The 21,623-nt window shown below is 34.9% G+C and overlaps 1 protein-coding gene across 4 annotated transcripts in view; it reads left to right on the top strand.

Annotated features, from left to right (window-relative positions):
* The first annotated feature begins 164 nt into the window (after positions 1–164).
* LOC111056239 (ras-specific guanine nucleotide-releasing factor RalGPS2) overlaps positions 165–21,623 on the top strand; it is a 36,068-nt gene continuing 14,609 nt past the window's right edge. For 2 of the 4 annotated variants that reach the window (XM_039430212.1, XM_039430214.1), the window contains exons 1-6: positions 165–491; positions 14,361–14,457; positions 15,709–15,965; positions 16,872–17,139; positions 18,612–18,775; positions 20,371–20,829. In XM_039430212.1, the coding sequence (XP_039286146.1) occupies positions 14,383–14,457; positions 15,709–15,965; positions 16,872–17,139; positions 18,612–18,775; positions 20,371–20,829 (1,223 nt within the window). In that variant the 5' untranslated portion in view covers positions 165–491; positions 14,361–14,382. Of the gene's footprint in view, positions 492–3,751; positions 8,606–12,064; positions 12,084–14,360; positions 14,458–15,708; positions 15,966–16,871; positions 17,140–18,611; positions 18,776–20,370; positions 20,830–21,623 lie in introns of those variants that run through there. The other 2 variants (XM_039430213.1, XM_022329222.2) reach the window with 2 other exon arrangements.

Raw genomic sequence — 21,623 nt, forward strand, 5'->3', positions numbered from 1 at the left:
GGGCTCACATTAGACGAGTTTTCGAGAAAAATAATGGAATACGTCTAAAATATTTGAAAAATTGGCAGGTACAATTTTTCTTCGTTCAAACTTTTTATGATACATGGTATTGTTGGAGAAATTAATACACTCGAAATAATAATTTTTTAGTAGTCTATTATTCTTTCAATCTAAACTCAAAGTACAGTCTGCCTCTGATTTCCAAATTCCGAATCAGAGCAAAAAACAAGACTGTACTGCTTTAGTAAAATTGCATGGAAAAGTGTAAATTGCAGTGGAATTTGCTCGAAGAATTCATTACTATTATTGACGAGCGCGTTTTATTGTAAATTCTTGATGCTTTCACGCTTTTTTACAGTTTCTTAATAAGTATTACAGTTTAGTTTTGTGAAATGTTTGTGAATTCGTTCAGTGATGGTGGTTTTGCTTGAACTATTTGCTTGAAAAATGTATCAAGGAATTTTGTAGCCGAGAAGCCTCATCGTTTGTAGGTTAGTAATTTTATTTAATCTAGGCTACATTTATTTATAAGTAATCTAATTTATTCTTATTCAAGAATTGAAGTTTCAAGAATAAGGTATTTGTCATAAAGATGCATATAGACTAACAATTCATTTCTCAAAACAAATGATTGAATTCTAGATGTAGTCCAAGTTATGTAAAGTAGGTATTGCTTTATGTAATTCTAGGAATAGGTTTCATTTAGTTAGATTTATAATAAAAATCACTACCCCTTTTTATTTGATTATTGAAACGTTTAAGTTGATCATGTTGCTACAGATTTGGTAAAAGTAATTTTACCATACTCCAAAAACCAAGCTGTTTTCAATGTTTTGCTTGAGTGACTTTAAAACTGCACGATAAAATATTTATTTAATATTTAAAATTAAAATAATTATTTCATAGTTTTTTATTTGCTTAGCTAATATTTATGTAATTTTAAGTAGCCTACCTAACTTATCCAATATTTATTCAATCTGTATTCAATGCAAGTTATCTGTACAAATCTTGACTTTCTACAAATTAAGCAGGATATTTTTGATTGTATGGAGGGCCTGGTAAAGAGCTTATTTGGTCAGTCCAAGATTATAGTATTTGAAAGATTAAAATAAAATAATAATTTATTATTAATATGAATATTTTTATATTATCAGTACATAATTTTATTGACAGCACACTAGGCCTATCTCTATTTATATCTCTTAACTGGTAATACAAAACACAAATTATACCCACTCTTAATTATCCTAATATTACTTGTAGTTATCATACAGTTGATATTGAATAACTTGAACAATAATGTTTTGAAGAATATAAAATACGATAATATAAAGAAAAAACACAGTCTATTGAGTAAAACTTAATGTACCTGTAGTATTGGTGTTTTAGGTATTTTAAACCCTATTTAACTACAGGCCACTCTACTCATTTGCTGAGCTTGATAATGAGCCCCTTTTTTGAAACAGTTCTACTTCAACGAGTAGCCTAAATGGCTGCCAACCAACACTGTCTAACTGGAATCCCGTCTTTGACAACGACAACAAGTAGGCTATCAACTTATTTGGGATTATGCTTAAGTGAAGAGAAAACGTATTATGAAACTTCAATTAAAGTGGGGCAGGGTGGGTAAGATTTATTGTTTCTTATGGCTCAACTGAAATAAGATATAAGACAGAAGTTGATAACTTATACCGGGTGCGGCAGCAAAAATTTCTTTTTTAAAGTGAACGCTCAGTCAGCTGATGTCGTTGTAGAGCAAATTTGGTCTTGTTAGAGAGGTCAGAGATCAAAGTTTTATTTCAGACATAACTTATATGTCAATACTATGACAAGGACTAAGTCAGGTCCACTTCCAGACACGACACAGTTAATCCAGATTGCTGGTCATGACTAAGGAGAGAAGTATGAAGATCATAAAGTTTTCTTCCAGACATGTTTATTTGCCATCATGCATAGGACCAATGAGAAGCGTGCATTTGCTGTTGAGATTTATTTTTCGAGCAGATATTCTGTGATCACAACCCAGGGCGCATTTGGAAATCGCTTCAATTTAGCCCTTTGGCTACTGTCCCGGAACGGAAATCAGACAAAATGCAAGTGCGACAAGACAAAGAACTGAAGTCTCTCGGCCCATTAGGCCACCTGAGAACGAACATTCAGACAGCGAGAGTTTCAGTGTTGAGATAACCACAGCGTTCTGCGCGCAAACATGCGTTTGCTCTTGGACTTTCCGATCGTTCTGTAAGACGAATTTCTTCATGGTAATCATTTCCATCCATACAAGATGACAATTGTGCAGGAACATTTTGAACGTGATTTCCGTTGAGGGAGAACTTTCCAGGACGCCGAGCGAATTTGTTCGAGTGGCCAGCTCGATCTCCCGATTTGAACACTTTTTGAAATCCCTTGTTTATTTGAACCGTCCAAGGACCCTACAAGATTTGAAGACCAATATCAGGGAAGAAATGGCTAACAAACGCCTGCAATGCTAGCAGGAGTCATGACAAACGCCAAAAATCGGTTTACTCAGTGTATGGAGAATGGGGGACGCCATCTACCTGATTTGATATTCAAACTAATTGAACCAAAATTTTAGTTATGTGTCTACATTACAAAAAAAATACAAACTTTGTGATCCATTTAAAGACTTTTATTTACTTGAAAAAAGGAAGTTTCGCTGCTGAATTCTGTATATCAATATATAAATAATTTTACAATACTAATTTAAACAGGAAGCACGATACAGATAGTAGAAAAACACTTAGAAACTCACATTATTTTCGAAATTTTCGTTGCCTCAGCCAACCTTCCTCAACGAACTAGTTGTAGTGAGTGTTGTTCAGTTCGAATACCAACGGCCAAGACCACAGAGTACGCAATAGGGACAAATGGAGTAGTAGTAGTTATATAAATAGTAGTATTTAATATATATAAAAAAACTATATAAATAGTAGTATTTAATATATATAATAAATAGTAAATATATGTGTAGGCTACGTTTGGTCTAGAATAATTTCCCATTTTTCATTTATTGTACAAAATTCCAAAACTACCTTTGTCTTGACGGCTATGTCTATTCACGTTTGTGATTATTCACTTCTGAATCAAATGTCAATAGGTTTCACAAACTGTGATTACTCACCAGTCACAATAATTCTCTTTCATATTGATTTACATGTATTCTAGAAGCTAATCTAAACATTCATCAATTGCATATTGTTTACATATCTTAACTGGAATGAATATAGAGCTTGAATGTTTTAATTTATATTTATTGGTGCCAGTAAAAATTGTATGATTAATAGATTATGTTTTTGATATACATATCTCGATGATATTGAATGATGAAATAATATGCTTGATATTCTCTTTGGATTACTAAATCACAAACAAATGAAAATGTTATAAATAATTTGAATCGATGAAGAAAAAAGTTGCTGTTAACCAAGTTGATCTTTTGACAGAGTATCTCAATCAGACTTTGTTTTAGGTTTAATGATAACTTGTTAAGTTATAGATTATGGAGTAAATAGAGTAAGATCATCTTAGTAATAATAAGATCAACTGAGATTAATAATAATCTCAGTGCCAACTCAACTCGTGCATCTTTTCAATTATAGATTATAGTTTATGTTGATAACGCGAGTGAATCGGCGAGTGATATACGATAGTTGAATGTGATACTAAATGACTAATAAATAAAAACTGAACAAAATTCGTGGCCAATTGAAATTATTCGTTGTCTTTCCAGGAAAATGGAAAATAGCGCGGATGGCCGGATTAGTGGCGGGGATCGGGGGAGTGAACAGAACCGGGAAGTGAAATCGACAGCAATCGTGAAGTACTCGGCGATCCAGCCGGCCAAGTTCGCTCAACTACAGTGCAACACCGACCTGAACCTACCTCCAGCCAACTGGCTCAGTAGCAGTGCCGAGTCCTATGGATTCCAGCATGTTCTCTCCAATTCGGGAGCGTTCTCCAGTTTCCGCATGGCGCACATGTTCCCCGACTGTATGGGACAAGTGGATGTTGTGTCGGATGCCGAAAACGTCAAAAAACTGTTGAAAATACCCTACAGTCGTGGCTCCGTGAGCATGATGGTGCACCGTATCGAAAACACGCTGCTCATTGATGAGTTCGATATTCACAAACATCTCATCCGACAAGCTGAGAGTGATTGGGTGTGGTTGAGGAAATTCTTTTTCGAACATGTCTTACAATCTTTGGGCGATAAAGATAAAGGAGTCACTCTACGAAACCACAGCCGATGTGCTCTTCAACAGAAGTATCTCACCTCCAAGTTCCTCCACCACAGTTTAGCTGAAACCAGTGATAAGACCCAAGAGCGCCTTCAAAACCAGGACACTGTGAATCGTCCAACTTGTTCTCGAAATGAACCTCCACTACCCGAGCCTCCTTTGGAAGAAGAAGTACCAGATCCAGCTACCAACAAGACGTTCGCACGAAACGTTGTGTGGACCTTCGAAGACATCCAGATGCTTCTTGGCACCGACATGCCGATCTTCGGTGGATCGACTCATCCCTGCATCAGCCTACGTCTACGTGACATGACCAAACCGATCAGTGTCTTAACTGGTATAGACTATTGGTTGGACAACCTGATGTGCAATGTACCCGAGGTGATGATGTGTTATCATTTGGATGGCATTGTTCAACGATACGAATTAATAAAGACTGAGGACCTACCTCATTTGTCCGGTTCAAAGTTCTCTCCCAAGTTGATTCGAGATGTGGCTCAAAACATTCTATCGTTTCTAAAAGTGAACGCTACCAAAGCGGGGCATACGTACTGGCTTTTCAAGAGTAGAGATGATGATGTTGTGAAGCTGTATGATTTGACTTCTTTGTGCTCAGAGGGGTTGATTGATAAGGGTCAGAATCCTTTCACAATACCGGTCGCTATGTTACTGTACAGAGTGGCACGCAATATGAAGCACAATCTCCCCAACTCTCAGCCAGGCACTGTGAGGATGTTGTTGAAAAATTGTCTGTCGTTGCTTCCCAAAGAGAAGTATCCTCAAATTGTCACTTCTGCTCACTACATGTTGTCCGATTTGTATGTGCCCGTGACTACAGATCCGGCGAGTCCTGGGTTGAGTGACGAAAATAATGACGATGAAGAGGAGCAAGAGAGGAGGAAGTTTGAGGAGGAGGAGTTTGAAAATGAGGCAACGGTTTGTGCCACTACGAACTCGGTGGCGGTGCAGTCGTTGTGTGTGTCGAATGCAGCAACCAAAGTGGTGGATCCTCCCGCCCCTCCCATGGTTGGCACAATTGAAGACAGGTGTCAGATGGCTCTGCAACATGTTGCCGCCGGTCTAGAGTGTCTCAAGTACTTCGAAGAATCGTCGCCAAAACGTGGCAAAACACAACCGAGTGGCGACAGAGTTGGCAACGAACGTCAGCAACAGAAGGCAACTGAAGAGGAGGTCAAGTATGCGCATCCTTTTCAAGCGATTCCCATGCCGTATGCGCCGATTTCTACTGAGAAGAAAAAGGGGAAAAAGCAAAGAAAGGGGGAGATGTTGAAGAAGGAGGATAAAAGTGAAGAGAAGGAGGATATCGAGGAAATGTCGTTGAGAGCGTTATTGTGTAGACCTCATGCGGAAACTCTGCCTACCTGGCAACAACCTGAAGGAGTGGACAATGCGTTCTGGAATACACACCTCAAGACACTTCTCTATGAAAAAGTGTTTTTGGTGTATGTTACACTCGCCGAACAAGAATACAACTGTGGTAACTATGGGGTAGCTCTACGTTATATACACTGTGTACTGCGGTATATGAGTAATTTTCTTGGGAAAAATAGTGCCTTAACCAGCTATCTACTAGGGAGAGCTGGTGATTGCTGTTTGTTGCTGGCTAAAAATTGGTCGGACATTGAGAGACATTTCACAGGGTACACAACGAAAAGTGACATCGATGTTGAAATTGAGGAGGCCATTTGTAAAAAATGTTCTCCGACTATCGATGATAATGAAGAATGTAAGCTGATGCCGAAAGTAATGGACAATGTGGGTCAAATGTTAGTTGTGGGATGTCAGTTTTATAGTAGGGCTCTAGCTTTGGCGCCTTGTGATAATCTGCGTAGACGTTTAGGCAACATTCACAATGAGATCGGTTCCTACTACATGAACCAAGCAGCTACAGTACAGAGCACACCACCCACGAACAACGAGGAGAGACTTAAGTATGATAACTTGTTCAAAGCGGCGAGGTCTCATCTGGAGCAAGGTGTGGAGCAGTTTGAGAGTGTCTCGGACAACGCGAACCTGGCACTTCTGCACTCAAACACCGGTCGACTGATGAGGCTGCTGGCTCACTACCAACAACATTGCCACCAGTTCGACGGTGAGGAAGATGAAGATAAGATCGCAGTTCGTGTGAGTAAAGGTGAGAAGTATTACTACAACCGTGCGTTCAGTAGCTACCAGAAAGCGTTGGGATTTTTGGGAGCGCGCAAATCGAACCCACTCATCTGGGACACGATCAATTGGGAGTTGTCCAGTGCGCTGTTCGCCTATGCGACGATGATGCAAGACTATCCGCCGCCCATCACTAATAGAACGAGAGAAGAGATTGAGAGAGAGGTCGTGGATCTGATGCAAAAGGCGTTGAAGTATTGTGATGTGGATACCGCGGGGCCTCGACAACCCATGTACCAGTATAGGGCGGGCATGCTGCATTATAGACTGGCGTGTATGTATCATAAAATCTACAGGAATCTAGTGGCTGATGAAAACAGTTCTCGGCGTAAAAATGTTTTGCAACTGTGTACACTCAATTATGAAAAAGCAGCTCGTATTTTACTGGCTATCGAGTATCCTTCTGACTACCTCCGCGTGCAATTGGAGCGTGTTGCTTTGTTAGAATTTCAATCGGAAAACAGCAATGGTGCCCTCATGAAGATCAAACATTACCAAAACGCGATAGCCATCTTGGTACAATGTATTGAAATTTTGAACATAATGAAAACATCTGCAAACACCCCATCTACAATATCTGAGGAGTCGGATGTGGAACAGCAGGAACGAACGACAGAAAAGAACCTCCTTGATTTGATGGAGAATCGATTGCAGTTTTTGTTGAGGTCTCTCGTCAAACTGTGCATCACAAATCCTCAGCTGAAGCTGTCTGAATCGGAGACGGTTTATAAGTCTAGTTACAATACGCTCTTGAAACGTAAGGATCAAGTCAGTTTGGTGGAGCATTTGATTAATGTTTTGAATAGTTTGAGTGCATTAGTGGTTGGAATGTAGTGAATAGAATTTCACATTCTATTTTAAAAAAATGTAAATGGGAATAGTAGTGAATTGATGGGTATTGAAAGCTGTTCATTATTTTGAACTTCAGCCCAAATTCGGTAAACTTTGGTCTGTGTTATGGATTGCAACAACCATTTTATGAGTTTATATGTTGGTAATATTTCTTGCTTTTCTTACCGGTGAAGCTTAGTCAGGTTTGGGTTACATTTTGTAAATTTATTAAGTTTTGTGGATTCCAGTCTGGTGTTTTATGAATATTTAAAGCTTATTTTTCCAAGTTTTAGTCTACTGGAATAACAATGATTGATTTTCGATTTAAAGCTCTAAATGTTATAAAGTTCCATTCAAGTGGTTGGTAATGTATGAATCTCTTATTTACAACTTGATACTCTGTAATAATAAGGAATGTCAATTGATATATTTATGGAATACTATTCAAGGAGTGATAAGCATATGTTTAATATAAGGAGCAAAGGAATGTTAGATGTTTAACTGAAACTCAACATGTATAATTACTGCATTACATTATTTTAATTGACATTAATTTACTAATTAAAAAACAATACAAACGTATTATTTTTTCTTCTATTTAATCACAGTTTATTTTCAAATTCAAGAGTTTTCAGTTATAAAATGTTGAAGCTCAAATCATTGATGTATTCAGTTATGTAAACAGTTTAGAAATATTATTTGTTAGTTGGTTATTGATTAAAAGGCAGCTAATGTAGAGATAAGCACTTAAGTTCCTCGCTAATTCCTTACTTTTAATCCTCTAAGTCAGTTATAGTTGAAAAATAGAGCTTTGAATGAGTAAATAAAACGTTGAGTAAAATGTGAAGGATCTGTTAAATCATAGTTTATTAATTTATAAGGCTAACGTTAAACGAGAATAATCGCTTCAAATCTTAGTATAAGTTACAAACACTATTACATTTATATTCTCACTGTGAATAATGCTTACTGTAATTCAACATACTAAATAGGCACTTGAACAAAGAACACCATTAATCAAATAACTCTTGGAATTGTACCATGATTGAAACAAGTATTCTGGTTAGTTTAATGGCTGAGTAGTAGGACTAGGCATAGGGAGATTTATACAATAATAATTTTCCATACACACTCACTTTGAATAGTCATAAAGTTTAGTGTATATGAATTTCGAAGATTCTATGTACAGAGTATTACAATTGTATATACTTGTGTATTACAAATTAAAATATAAATCTGTGTACCCTTTTAAATTATTTTGTCACGACATGTTTCGGCTACTAATGCCATTTTCAAGTTAAATAGCATTAGACTTGAAAATGGTATTAGTAGCCGAACATGTCGTGACAAAAAAATGTAAATGGTACTCAGATTTTGATTTTTATTTATACTAAAAGTAGCCCTAAAGAAAAAAGACATTGTGTATTACAATTGAAAAATTGGAATTATTTAATAATGTAGATAGGAATTATTTCCTTTTTGAAAAATAAAACAATACAATATTTAGGCTATATAAAAGGATGAAAAAATGCCTTATTTTTCTGCTTGATAAATATTGAGTGTTGTTCAAGTCGATAGTACATAAGAAAGCTATAGTGATATCGTTTTCAATTGCCTTTTGATGAACTGTTTCAAAATGCTTTGATTCATTGTAACTAATATTCGATGCATAAATGTAACATCGTCATATGTGTCACATGAATTGGAGATGATTAATTTTCAAGTTGATTGTGTTTAATGGAAAAAGCCTTCATTGATATGCTCCTCGGTATCGTCGTCCTTCTCATAAATTGATAGCCTGCAAAGTTCAAGATTCTATTTTTGAAGATGTTACATAGAGCGTTAGAATCTGTTTTCTAATTATAGATAATGAGTTTCTATCTTGTATACTGTAAATGTAGTAGTATCTATCAAACTATTTTGCAAATGAATCTATAAAGTTATCTTGTAATTTTCCAATATCTTAATTACGTTTTTTTGCATACCCTGTATGAAAAGTAAACTATTCTATAGTGAGGTCCATGTTATAATGACAGTATTTGATCAACTTTGGTTTTGGTATCCTTGTCAATCGTTCGACAAACCCGGTGGTACTATCCTTTTCTAGGTCCACAACAATGCCAATTATGTTTTTGACAGTGTAGAAATATAATTAATTAATGCAGAGAATGGGCATCGCTATTCTTCTATCTTCATCCACTATCATTATAACGTGGACCTCACTATATTAGTGATTATTCTGGTGTAACAAACATTATAAAACTAAAAAAATAGCTTCGATTTGTTCTTATAATTCATCAGAAAATTATTCGTTCTTCATTCAGTACCGCTATTCATATGAAATTGTTTCCTAGCATATTTTTAATTTGTCTATCAAACTCTTAGAAAAAGGTTTGAAATCGATTATGAATTCGTACTCTTATGATTCAATGCAACATTGATAACTTACATAATTTGATCAAAATAAACTTAATTATATTATTTTTTGAGGGAATAATAAAGACTGAGGTATGTGTTATTCATGATATAAGCTCGTTTGAATCATTGTTGTAAAATCTAGAATGTAATATGCATTAAAATATTTGCCTTTTGAAAACTTAAATAATATCGAAGAATGATGGATTTATTCAGTTCAATAGTTTGTCAATGCTAATGCATGTCTATTGTTATCATAAAACACTTACGTGTAACTTATGATGTATCTGAAAAAATATTGTTTGGAATCTTCATCTAAGGTAAACTTCATGAAAACTTTTTATGACATTATGAAAAGTACTTAATTATTGCAATGAACAAATCATAGTCTTTTTGTAAAAGATAGTTGGAGTTTTCTAATTCAATGGGCAATTGGAGTTGGGAGTCATCTGCTATTGTCTTCCTTTTAAGTTATTTTTATGAAATTATTGTAACTGTGAGTGAGATTTTTTGTTGAATAAAGTAACGTTTTCCTACTTTGTTTTGTCATTCTTCAACCACGGTTTTTTCTTAATATTAAATTATTGATGAATATGCATTATTTATAGGTTTTTTAATCAAAAGCTCACATGTCACAAATAGTTCCACTTTCTATAAAATATTGAATATTCATTCAAAAAATGTTCAGTAGCCCTAGTACAAAGTATATTAAATGATCAATATTTCTCCCTTTAATAAGTAAATATCCAGGTGTATTATCTAGGTTCTCGGCCACTAGAAATCGATATCTTGAACATCATGAAATCTTATCATGGCTGAACATTCACGTTTTCAGCTTTTTTGTCAAATATATTGATAACAATCTTTTTGTATAAAAACATTATTACTTTCTATTTTAATTTACCTCTTCCTGCTTGATTCTTTGTAATAAATTTTAATTAAATGCTATGGACACAGGTTTTAATAAGTCATTTTTAAATAAATAATCCAATGCAGATCTTATCAAGATCCATTGAATTTTATATAGAATCGAACATCATGAGTAAAACATTTGATTCATTCTCAAGGTATTGACGTTTATTGGAAACTGATGACGGGAAAACGCTTTTTCTCTAGGAAAAATGTTGGTTTTTTCTGACTTGTAGTGTAAAATCCATCATGAAATTACGAAAGTAGGTGCAAAAATAGAGTAAAAAGTTGTAGTATTGTCACGTGTCCGTGAAACACATCTTGCGGTCTTGGAGTTGTACTACGTTTGTACCGACCGCATTATCACACAAGGTGACGTATCATCTCCGGAAACGCAGGACAAATAGGCCCAAATATTTATAATAATCGTCACCGGTACTTAGTCTGTAAAGAACTATATTCCATGAGACACAGTTTTTGAGTAAAACCGATATAGCTCTACCAACATATCACTGGAGACGCCGACTTAGACAGATTCTGTCAAGTGGTGACTGAGTACACAAGTGATTTTGACAGCGAGCAACTCAGTTGGTGAGGAATTATGTAATGCAAGATTTTCCTAGTCATATCTTAGCGCTCCATTGGTAACTTTTCAAGAGCTTGCTTGATATTATTACTATTTTCCAATTCTGATGTACTAATTCCTCTGACTGTTTTTATTTTATTTGTATCTTTGACGTTTGCTACAACACTTTGTGTTTTATGACAATAAAGGATTATTGATTACTTGATATTCAAGGTGATCATGTCATCACAAGAATGTCTAATATTTATATTCTAGATTAGTAATATTATCATTTAAACTATTGTAATTTCAAACATATTCTGCAGCTCAAATCTTGATACCTAACCTTTCCATTGAAATAGAATAAACGTATCACCCACTACTTTTTTATATTTTATTTGTGAGCATTTCTTGTTCATTAGGCCTACATTAACTCATTACATGTTCATGTTCATTTGTGCATTACATACTCCCCCTGGAATTCTTTAATCTAGCCTGGAAAACTGTGTTTCAAGCTGTTTGGGGCAAGGAAAAATTCAGAAAAATTTTACCAAATATTTTGTTATTTTTTATTTTTTGTTCTTAGACCAAAATAAAGACCAAAGACGATGCAGTGTACTGTCACAAAAACAGTACTGTTTATAAATCATTTCAATGAAACTGTCAATATTATTGTAATTATTTTTATGTATGACACATTGCCAAACATTGATAAAAAGTGCATCCAATTCATGAATAAGTAAATAAAAAACTGCATAACAATCTTTTCATCTCTATTTTCTGCGGATACAGAGATGATAATTTTTTGCAAATTTCGTAATTTTTATCAATAATCGCTCTTATCGCACTGTAGCAATTCAACCGCAATTTCAAGTTTAATTCAGTTCGTGCTTTGTTAGTTTGTGGTGTTTTTAAATGTGAGTAATTTTGTCTTATATTATTGTGGCTTGTGGTCAGGCCTATCATTTCAACTTATCTTGTTAATTTGGTTGTTGGCCTTTAACTGTTTTTGAGTGATTGTGTGTGAGTGAATAGTGCATAGGAGTTTAAATTGAAAAACTTGAGATTATTTAAAACTTTGTATAGTCTAAAAAGATAGTTACTTTCTATATCATCAACAGAATTTACCTCTTGCAGCTTGATTCTTAGTAATTAATAAATTTCACTTCCACGCTTTGGTCACAGGTTTTAATTTTCAATTGACTCATTTTTCAATTTAAATTCTTTAATTATAGGTTTTGATGAGACATTTCCCAATTCAGTACCTGTCTAGTCTCCCTTCTAGACATGACGTTTTCAATAAATTAATTTATATTACAATTTCCAAATACAATAGAATGTAGAATCAGTGATTGAGTTATATTAAACTAGAAAAAAATGTATAGTACAGAGTTTTTTTCTCCTCGACATCTTTGGACAATGGAATGTTTTAAGAATTAATTATTAGTTTCTTATCTACCTAAAATATTTTAATAAATCAATTTAATAGAAATTGATATTGTGGAATTTCTCAATAGAAACTGCAGTCCTGTGTAGATACCTAATACATTTGGATGTGACAAAAATAGAACTGTGTTTTTCAATTTTATAGATTTCAACTGAAAATATTATAAAGTGAGTTGAGATTTTCCAATACTTTTATATTTAATTTGAAATTATTTTCATAGTATTTGTTTTTGTCTCTTTCATACATTGTTTTGTCTTTTTTACTTCATATAGGTTACTTTGTTATAAGTTGAATCGTGCTCATTCTTCTATTACGAATACTGTGTTATCAATTCTGTTATTTCTTGTTTAAATACAGTAATGAATTTTAATGATGACGTATAATATATGTTGCCTATTTGTGTCGTTGTGAGGTAAATATTTTTTCTTTGATGTCACCATCGTATTTTCGTACCATTCTACTTTGGTACTGATAAAAGCTTAAACAAATATTTTCCCTTGTGAACAAAAGGTTCAGTTGAACTCTGAATTCCAAATCCATGTGACTTGAAATCATGATTCATTTATTAACACTGCTTGTTTTCAATGTAGCACATTCTTATTGTTATAGTTTGTTGATCTTCAGAGAAATTTGGCATCTGGTATTTCAATGTTCCTATTTTAAGGTATTACAACAGAGCTTGTAAACCTTGTACTACAGTAACTCGTGTGACTACAGGATCAAATTCTCTCAAAAGGAAATTAAAGTATATTCAATTATTTTCTAATTCTCAAGGAAGTATTTGTTTTAGAATATTTGAAGAATGTAGTTCAAGAATAATTATAATTTATAAATTTTCATCTCATTTTTTGAATTTAAGGTTCTATTATTTTGAATGGAACCACAGTAATGTAATAGTGCTTAATGTACTTGTATTATTTCAAAAAAATGTATACAAGTATTTCCTGTTGAAATTATTCAACTGTAGTTGAAGTATTTAATTTCCTAGTATATTTTTTGCTTCAAAGCTGCAGATTTCGGCCTTTTCACTCTTATCCAGACCCATAATTTCAACAGAAAATATTTGTATGATTTTTTAAAAATAATAAGAGTACGTTAAGTACTATTACATTACTGTAATGAGATTCCATTCTAAATAATAGAACATTAAATTCAAAAAATTGAATGAAAGTTTATAAATTATAATCATTCTTGAACTACATTCTTCAAATATTCTCCAACAAATTCTTCCTTGAGAATTAGAAAAGACAGGATATGACTTTCAGTTGGTATATTCACAAAGATAAGAGACTGATAAGCTTTTATTAAATTAATAGAACATTCAGTTGTTCAAAGATGTTGAAAAGAAAAGAAATACCGCACTGTACAGTTATTGTGTACCGTTTAGTGCAGTAAGTGATTAGGCTACCGAAGAGTTCATTTCATGGTATTATCATGCCTCAACATTATGTTATATTTTGTATAGAATTTGAATTTGTTGAACTGATCATCTTCAGATTCGCGCATGAAAAAGCAGTCTTGAACTATAACACTTTATTCATGGTGTTTAATCGAATGAGTTCTATTAAAGTGAGATGTAGTGTTCACCTAGTTCTATCATTGGCTTTCGCGAATCCCTCTTGTATACTGATATTATTATGATACTATTCCAGACTTGAATCAAACCCTATAGGATACAACTGGCGTTTGTGATGGAGCTGTCTTGTTCATGTATTATTTTAAATGTGAATGTGATTTGTTTGTTTAGGAACGATGCCTGTTGACTCCCGATGGCCAAGATGAGGTACTCGGAGATGCCTCGAGACATTTCCTGTGACAGCATTTCACAACTTCGAATTATTGAGGTTAGTTGCTACAAATATTTTCCATCTATTGCTATAGCAAATCAAAACTGTTGCCTTGGAGGAAATGAAAATCATTACGGTATACGCGGTATAGTGTGAATAAATTTAATTTAAAATCACAAAAGTACATAGTCACAAGAGTAGGACATTTCCTAGATTTATTCTAAGAAGAGCAAGTATATTTTATGTAAATTACATTCATAGATTTTTTTGTTTTTTGGCTTTTGGTTAAGTTAAGGTCCGGCTGCACAAAAGCCTGTTAAAGTTAAACCGTGATTAATTTCACGTGAACCAATCAGAGAAGGTCTTTTTGATAAGACAGCTTCTGTGATTGGTTCTCGAGGAATTAATCACGATTAAAATTTGACCGGCTTTTGGTTAAGTTAAGGTCCGGCTGCACAAAAGCCGCTTAAAGTTAAACGTGATTAATTTCACGAGAACCAATCAGAGAAGGTGTTTTTGATAAGACAGCTTCTGTGATTGGTTCTCGTGGAATTAATCACGATTAAAATTTGACAGGCTTTTGTGCAACCAGCACTAAGACGGATTGATCAAATATTGGCGTTGCCAAATTTGTGTCGAATTGATACTTTTTCATACAAGCTCAAGTGACTGATTTTATTCAATGTAACAACTCTGTATCGGAATACGCCTGAAGATTATAGTTTGAATAGAGTTAGTTCAAACTTGAGCTTTCAGCACATCATACCACCGCCATTTTGTCGACTGAGAGCTTAAGTTTCAACTCATTTTATTGTTTATTTTGACCATAATCATTTGTATTTCACACCACGTCAACAACTTTTACAACTCAATTTATTGAGTGAAGACACAACTAGATCATACCCAAGCCAATCCGTCTTCCAATTTAGACTAGATTTGAAATTAAGGTTATGTCATTTGACACTCAAAAACAGAAATTTCATCCATTAGGCCCGGTTGCACAAGAGCCTGCTAAATCTTAATCATGATTAAATCCATGAGAATCAATCAGAGAAGTAAAGTCTTTTTGATAAGAAGGTTTCTCTTATTGGTTCTCTTGGCATTTAATCACAGTTAAAATTAAACAGCCTTCAGTGCATCCTTGATCTTGTGTGTTTTCTATCTCATCTGCATATTGCAGATATAATTTACTTCGATCCCATTGTCAGTTATGCAGGGTCCAACAGTTATACAGGGTTCAAATTTATGCATTTTTTTTAAATTTATGAGACATATTATTTTGAGTAATGTTTGTTTTGTGTTTGTTAGGAACAGTGTGAGAAACGCAGTCCGGTCAGCGGGGGTGGCGGAGACAGTGACGAAGGTAGCACTCCTCCCCCCACCACCAAGAATGGCATCGGAAGGGGAAAGGGGTGCGCAGAAGGCGACGCAAGTGAGTGCCTACTGCGCACACCCAAGCGCCATCTGCTTTCAAGGACGGCAACCTCGGACTCTATCAAGAAAACACCGCCGCTACCTCCGCCTCCCACCACCGCTGGTGTTTCCGTCTGCTATGACAATCTCGGGTAAGGTTAGGTTGGCTTAGGTTTAGGTCAAATTACATTTTAAAGTAATTGTAAGAAATAAGTTTGTTCTTGTTGATTTAATATTCTTGAAGTGAAAACAATGTTTAGTAATTGGCATCACTGAAGCCCGAAATTTCAGCCTTCCAAAAATGTGACTCGTTTTTGAAAAATTGCTATTTTTGGCCACTCTTTTCAAAGTTCAATACTTATAACAATAATCCTTCGAATTCCAATACTTCATAATCATTGCACAAAAATTCGCATGGTACTGAATTTTTCTCATAAAAAAATTATTGAATGTATTTTGCCTTATAACTTGTAAAATACCGTCTTATTATAAGAACTGTTACCTATAAGAACTATGAAATACTGTTCAACCTATTATCAGATGGAAGTATACCCATATTGTATTTGATAATATTTATAAGTAAATAAATAAGATGGAAAATCACTAATACAGATTATAAACATGAAAAACACCTGGGTTACATCGTTGAAGATATTTTGATGGCTAGACCACAGGCCACCTTCTCCAATCAGCTAGGCTTTAGAGGTTGAGCTAGGTCTAACTAATTGAAAAATAAATATCTTCAACAATGTAAGTCGAGTTTTTCATGTTTTTAATCTGTATAGTGCTATTCTATCTTTTCTATTTATCATTAATTTGAAAGTGACTATTATTGCTACATGTAAATGAATAAATATATATTAATTTTCTTCAATTTCACTTTCCATTACGAACTACTCGTTAATAATCACTTTTCAATACCTGAACAGACTGCTATGTTGTAATTTGAGTATTGAAACAATATATTAACGTTGTTGCAGATCATCATCAACATCAGGATTTATTTGAACATAGTTAATGGCGCTGACTCCATTCTCAATGTGATTGTATTGTTGCAGAGCATCTTCGGCATCAGGCAGCAGCAGCAGTAGCAAATGTCACTCGTTGCCTAGCAACTCGTCACTGGCATCACTGGCCGACAGCAGTCACGTGGTGCTGGAGGCGCTACGAGTTGCACCCGACGACTTTGCCAGTCAGCTGACTCTGCTAGACGCCGCCTGCTTCCAGCTGATTGCGCCCAGCGAGCTGCTCTCCTGCGCATGGAACAAGAAGAACAAGCTCACCGTGGCGCCCAACGTGGTCGCGTTCACGCGCCGCTTCAACCATGTTAGTCTAACCTACTTTCATTTGAATAGTCATGTTCGAGGAGGGCTGATTGAAAAGTTTCCAACCTAACAATGTCTAATCTAATCTAATAGGTAGTTAGGTATAACATTTTTCAATATGCCCTCCTAGTACATGAATAGACTCTTTAAATTTGAGTAATACCATAGAGAAAAAATAGCATAAAGTAGATATCCCATGGTATAGGGCGTTTATGCTGCAACTTTTACTGTTATCTCAAGCCGATTACTGTCGATTAGTACTGTTTTGTTGGGGTGAGAATGTATGAATGGCACAATATGAGAGACTACCAGCGTCACACAGCATCACGAGAAAGAACTATGTGGACTATTGGCTTGAGTTAACTGTGAAATTTGGAACCTAAACCCTATACCATAACATGATATATGTTCTTATACTATCTTTTCTCTATGATCTAATTTAACTACTTTCATTAAAATAATATTTATGTACGAGGGCAGATTGAAAAGTGTTCGACCTATCCATGAAGATGACTACTCTCGTTAACAAGATCCGGAGTATCTTTTGTGTCATATTCTAATAGGTACTCTCTAAAATTCCAACCACTTTGGACAGTATTTATTTCACAGTCATTTGAGTAAATCGATGTCGAGTGTTGGGTACCGCGTCTGCTAACATCAGACTAAAAATTGTTCAATACCAACTCCATGACAGTCCACTGATTTTCCAGGTCTGAATGGTCAGTAATGCATTCAAATATCAAGTTAATTATGATCTATGCAAACCTTAGATTGCAGCATTGCTCTTATGAAGTACAATTCTGCCAAATTTCGCAGAAGCCAGAAAGACTGTGAACAGCTTGTATGAGAGGAAGAGCGAAAAATAAGGCGTAGGTCATTTTGATAGAAACAACATAACGGCAACAGTGTGGTCCTACTTTAGTAATAAATTACATTGACCATAAAGCCGTGTGCTACTAACTAAGGTTTGCACGGTCTATAGTAGTAACAAAAGTAATAAATGACAAACTTATATTCAAAGTAATAAATTGGTGCTATAAATCGGATTATTTGTGCTTCAACAGAGTTGGAATTGATCAAGTTTTGGTCTGATGTGAGCAGACACAACATCCAACATTTCCCTTAAAGTTATTCAATCCCTTTTATCTGATTGGATTCAATCGTGTACAAACGAAAGCCGAAATTGAAGAAATAAAAGACAACTGACAGACAAACGATAGTCAAATAAACAAACAACTTTTGATGAAGTGGAGATTCATCTCAATATTCATTTATTCACTTATTAATTAATTAATTAATTATTTTATTCCTTCATTAATTCAAACATTCACATTATCAAATCAATGATTGGGAGAGAATCAACAGGAAAGGAAAATCAATCAATTTTTGATAGGTGAGATGAAAAATTCGACTTCAATTTATAGTAACAAAATTATCGTTGACTGTTTTAACATCCAAAAATTTCTGTTGTAGGTCAGTTTCTGGACGGTGCAGGAGATACTGACGGGAACAACTCCAAAGCATCGAGCTGAGATAATGAACCATTTCATTCGCATCGGAAAGAAACTTTACGAGCTCAACAATTTCCACTCGCTGTTCGCTATCATCTCAGGTTTACAGAGCGCTTCTATTTATAGGCAAGTAGCTTTCTCCTAACCCAAACTTCTGTATTATGTAGGATTGTTTATATAAATCGCGTCTGAACATCTGTACTGTGTACAATGCTTTGGGTTCTATCAAGAATGTAAATTCCTTCTCTGTGAATGAATGGTTCTCGTTTTCGTGATATCTCTGCCAGCTTTGTTTCTTGAATCCTGCATTCCGTCGACTCATTTGAAGTTACGACTAGAGACGTATAGAAAGAACTTAATTACAAAACTATTCTGTCTATCGTTTAATACATCATTGGCATTGTAGATCAATCATTGTTTTCTATCGTGCTATTTCCATCAACAAAAGCTGTACGATTTAAATACAATCTTTATTCTAATGTAAACACTATTTTTGAATGGTTTCAAGGACGGGATCTGAAGTTTTAGACTTTCTCAATTGATTGGTCGTTTAGTTTATACTCTGCTTCTGAATAATACTACTACAAAAAGCTTGTCAGTTGGTTTCTTTTTTAATGGATTCTTGTTTACTGATAGTCTGAGTTATAAAACATTGATGCTTACTGAATGATGAAGTGATTATCATAATCATAGTTATATGTTAGTTATAATCATAGTTATTTGCATTAGTTTTTATCAACTCATACATTTGAATAGATCTTGTATAAAACCTGAATTATCCACCTGGATTAAGTGGAAGAGGGGGCTCTTATTGCCTTAACTTCGCCCACATTACTTTAATTGTTAAGTGTAAATGAAAGTCATCTATCTATCTATCTCGAACCTTGCAAAGGGTTCAAAATTGAGGTTGATTTAACCGAACAATTTGGCTTTAAAATAAGTTTTTGTTTCAATTATATCATAGTGGGTCTTGTCTAATACCATGCCTTTCAATACCGGCCTTATTACATAATATTTACATAGATGTAGTATAATCCTATTAGTCAGTTCATTCTTTAAATAGCAACATATATTTTTAGTTAATATGAATCAGTGTAAAGCCAATACATCATATTGTAATTTACATAAATTACTTCTATCAAGTTGGTAGACAAGGCCGTTTGCACATTGTCAGTTTAAACGGAATCTCAGCTTAAACTGGGCCATAAAATGTTTTGCTTTGCTGTAATGCGATTCACTTTGAGCTCAAAACCAATAATTAATTCAGTTTGAGTGTTCACTGTGCAAACGGCACTGCATGTCATGCTATCCAGATAATCCCTAATGAAGCTAATCTTTAAATAAATAAATGTTCTATTGTAGTAACAGAAGAGAACATCAAATGCATTACAACGTCAATACAAACAATAAATAAATATTTCACTGCTGTCGCAGAAGAGAACATCAATGCATTACAACGTCAATCAATAGCAAATGAAAACAGCCAAGTAGACACAAAACAGAATAAATACAAAAAAAATGAAAAAAATATTTATTGGTTCTTCAAAACATAAGTTAACAAAAAAAAAAACTTTCAGCAAAAATATAAGAAACCAATCACCAGCAAGGAAATAAACAAATAGAACGAATATTAGTAAGTCACAATAATTGTCAATAGATGAATAGTAACCAATTCTACACCCAGCAATTTTAGTGTAATTTATTGTTGTGTTTGGTTGCAGGCTGTCGAAATCGTGGAGTCACCTGTCGAAAAAAGACAAACAGTCGTTCGATCGGCTGGCGGACGTGTTCTCGGATACGAGCAATTGGGCTGTGCTGCGCGCGCACATGGAGTCGCTGCGACCGTGCATCCCCTACCTGGGCGTCTTCCTCACCGACCTGGTCTACATCGACATGGCGCATCCGAGGCGGACCAAGGACGACCCGGTCCACATCGACATGACGCACGCGAGTCAGCCCGAGCCGAGGCGGACCAAGGACGACCCGGTTCACATCGACATGGCGCCCCCGAGCCAGCCTGAGCCAAGGCGGACCAAGATGGACTCCATTCTGCGAGTGATCGCCTCGCTCCAGCAGAGCAGCTATCCGCAGTTGGTCGCCCTGCCTCACATACAGCGCTATCTGCGGTCGGTGCGATACATCGAGGAACTGCAGAAGTTCGTCGAGGATGACCAGTACAAGTCAGTATAGCAATAATATTTTCCCACAGTTACGTTGAAAAGTGGCCATTCTTGCACTGATTACAGAAAGCAAAGAATCACTTTTCCGCTCTAGTGCGGGAAATTTTTTTTCTGCACTCCAGATTTGCAACATGGCAACACAAAATTGTTGGTGGGTTATATGGAGGATTAGTGCACGAAAACAAAAATTAAGTTGGTAACAATGACTGTGGTTAGATTTAGATAAGAATCATTTCAATGGCTACCCTACATTTATGATAAAATCCCAATCTAGAAATCCAAAACAAGAATAATGTTCATGTAAATCATAATTAAATAATCATCGTTTACGAATTCTCATCATTTAAAAATAAATAATAGTTCTTTTTTATTGATAATTATTATTTCAACTGCAAGCAATGAGAAAAGTAGCAAATATACATTATAAAATTCGAATTTTGAGGTTAAATGATTACCGCTCGATATCCATATAAATAAAAAAACATAAGAATACTACAATAAATATTATCTGTTGTCTATGTTATTTTTATAAATATTTTTCAGTTTACCTTGAGCATTTTTCTCGGTAATTTGAGCAAAAGTCTAAATTTCTGAATCCTGTTTCTGTAGTTTTTAGCTGAATGAAACAAACTTAGGTACGATTCTTCCCGCTAGGTCGCGCGCTTGTCGGTTCAGCTATCTTGCAGCCATCCCAATTAGCTGTTGGCGTGTATTTTAAATGTGAATTTTTTGTTCTATCTGTATTTTTTTCTGATTCTTGAATGAATAAAAATGAGAACTTTGGCTGAGAATTT

Source organism: Nilaparvata lugens, chromosome 6, assembly GCF_014356525.2.
Source record: "Nilaparvata lugens isolate BPH chromosome 6, ASM1435652v1, whole genome shotgun sequence".
NCBI lineage: Eukaryota > Metazoa > Arthropoda > Insecta > Hemiptera > Delphacidae > Nilaparvata > Nilaparvata lugens.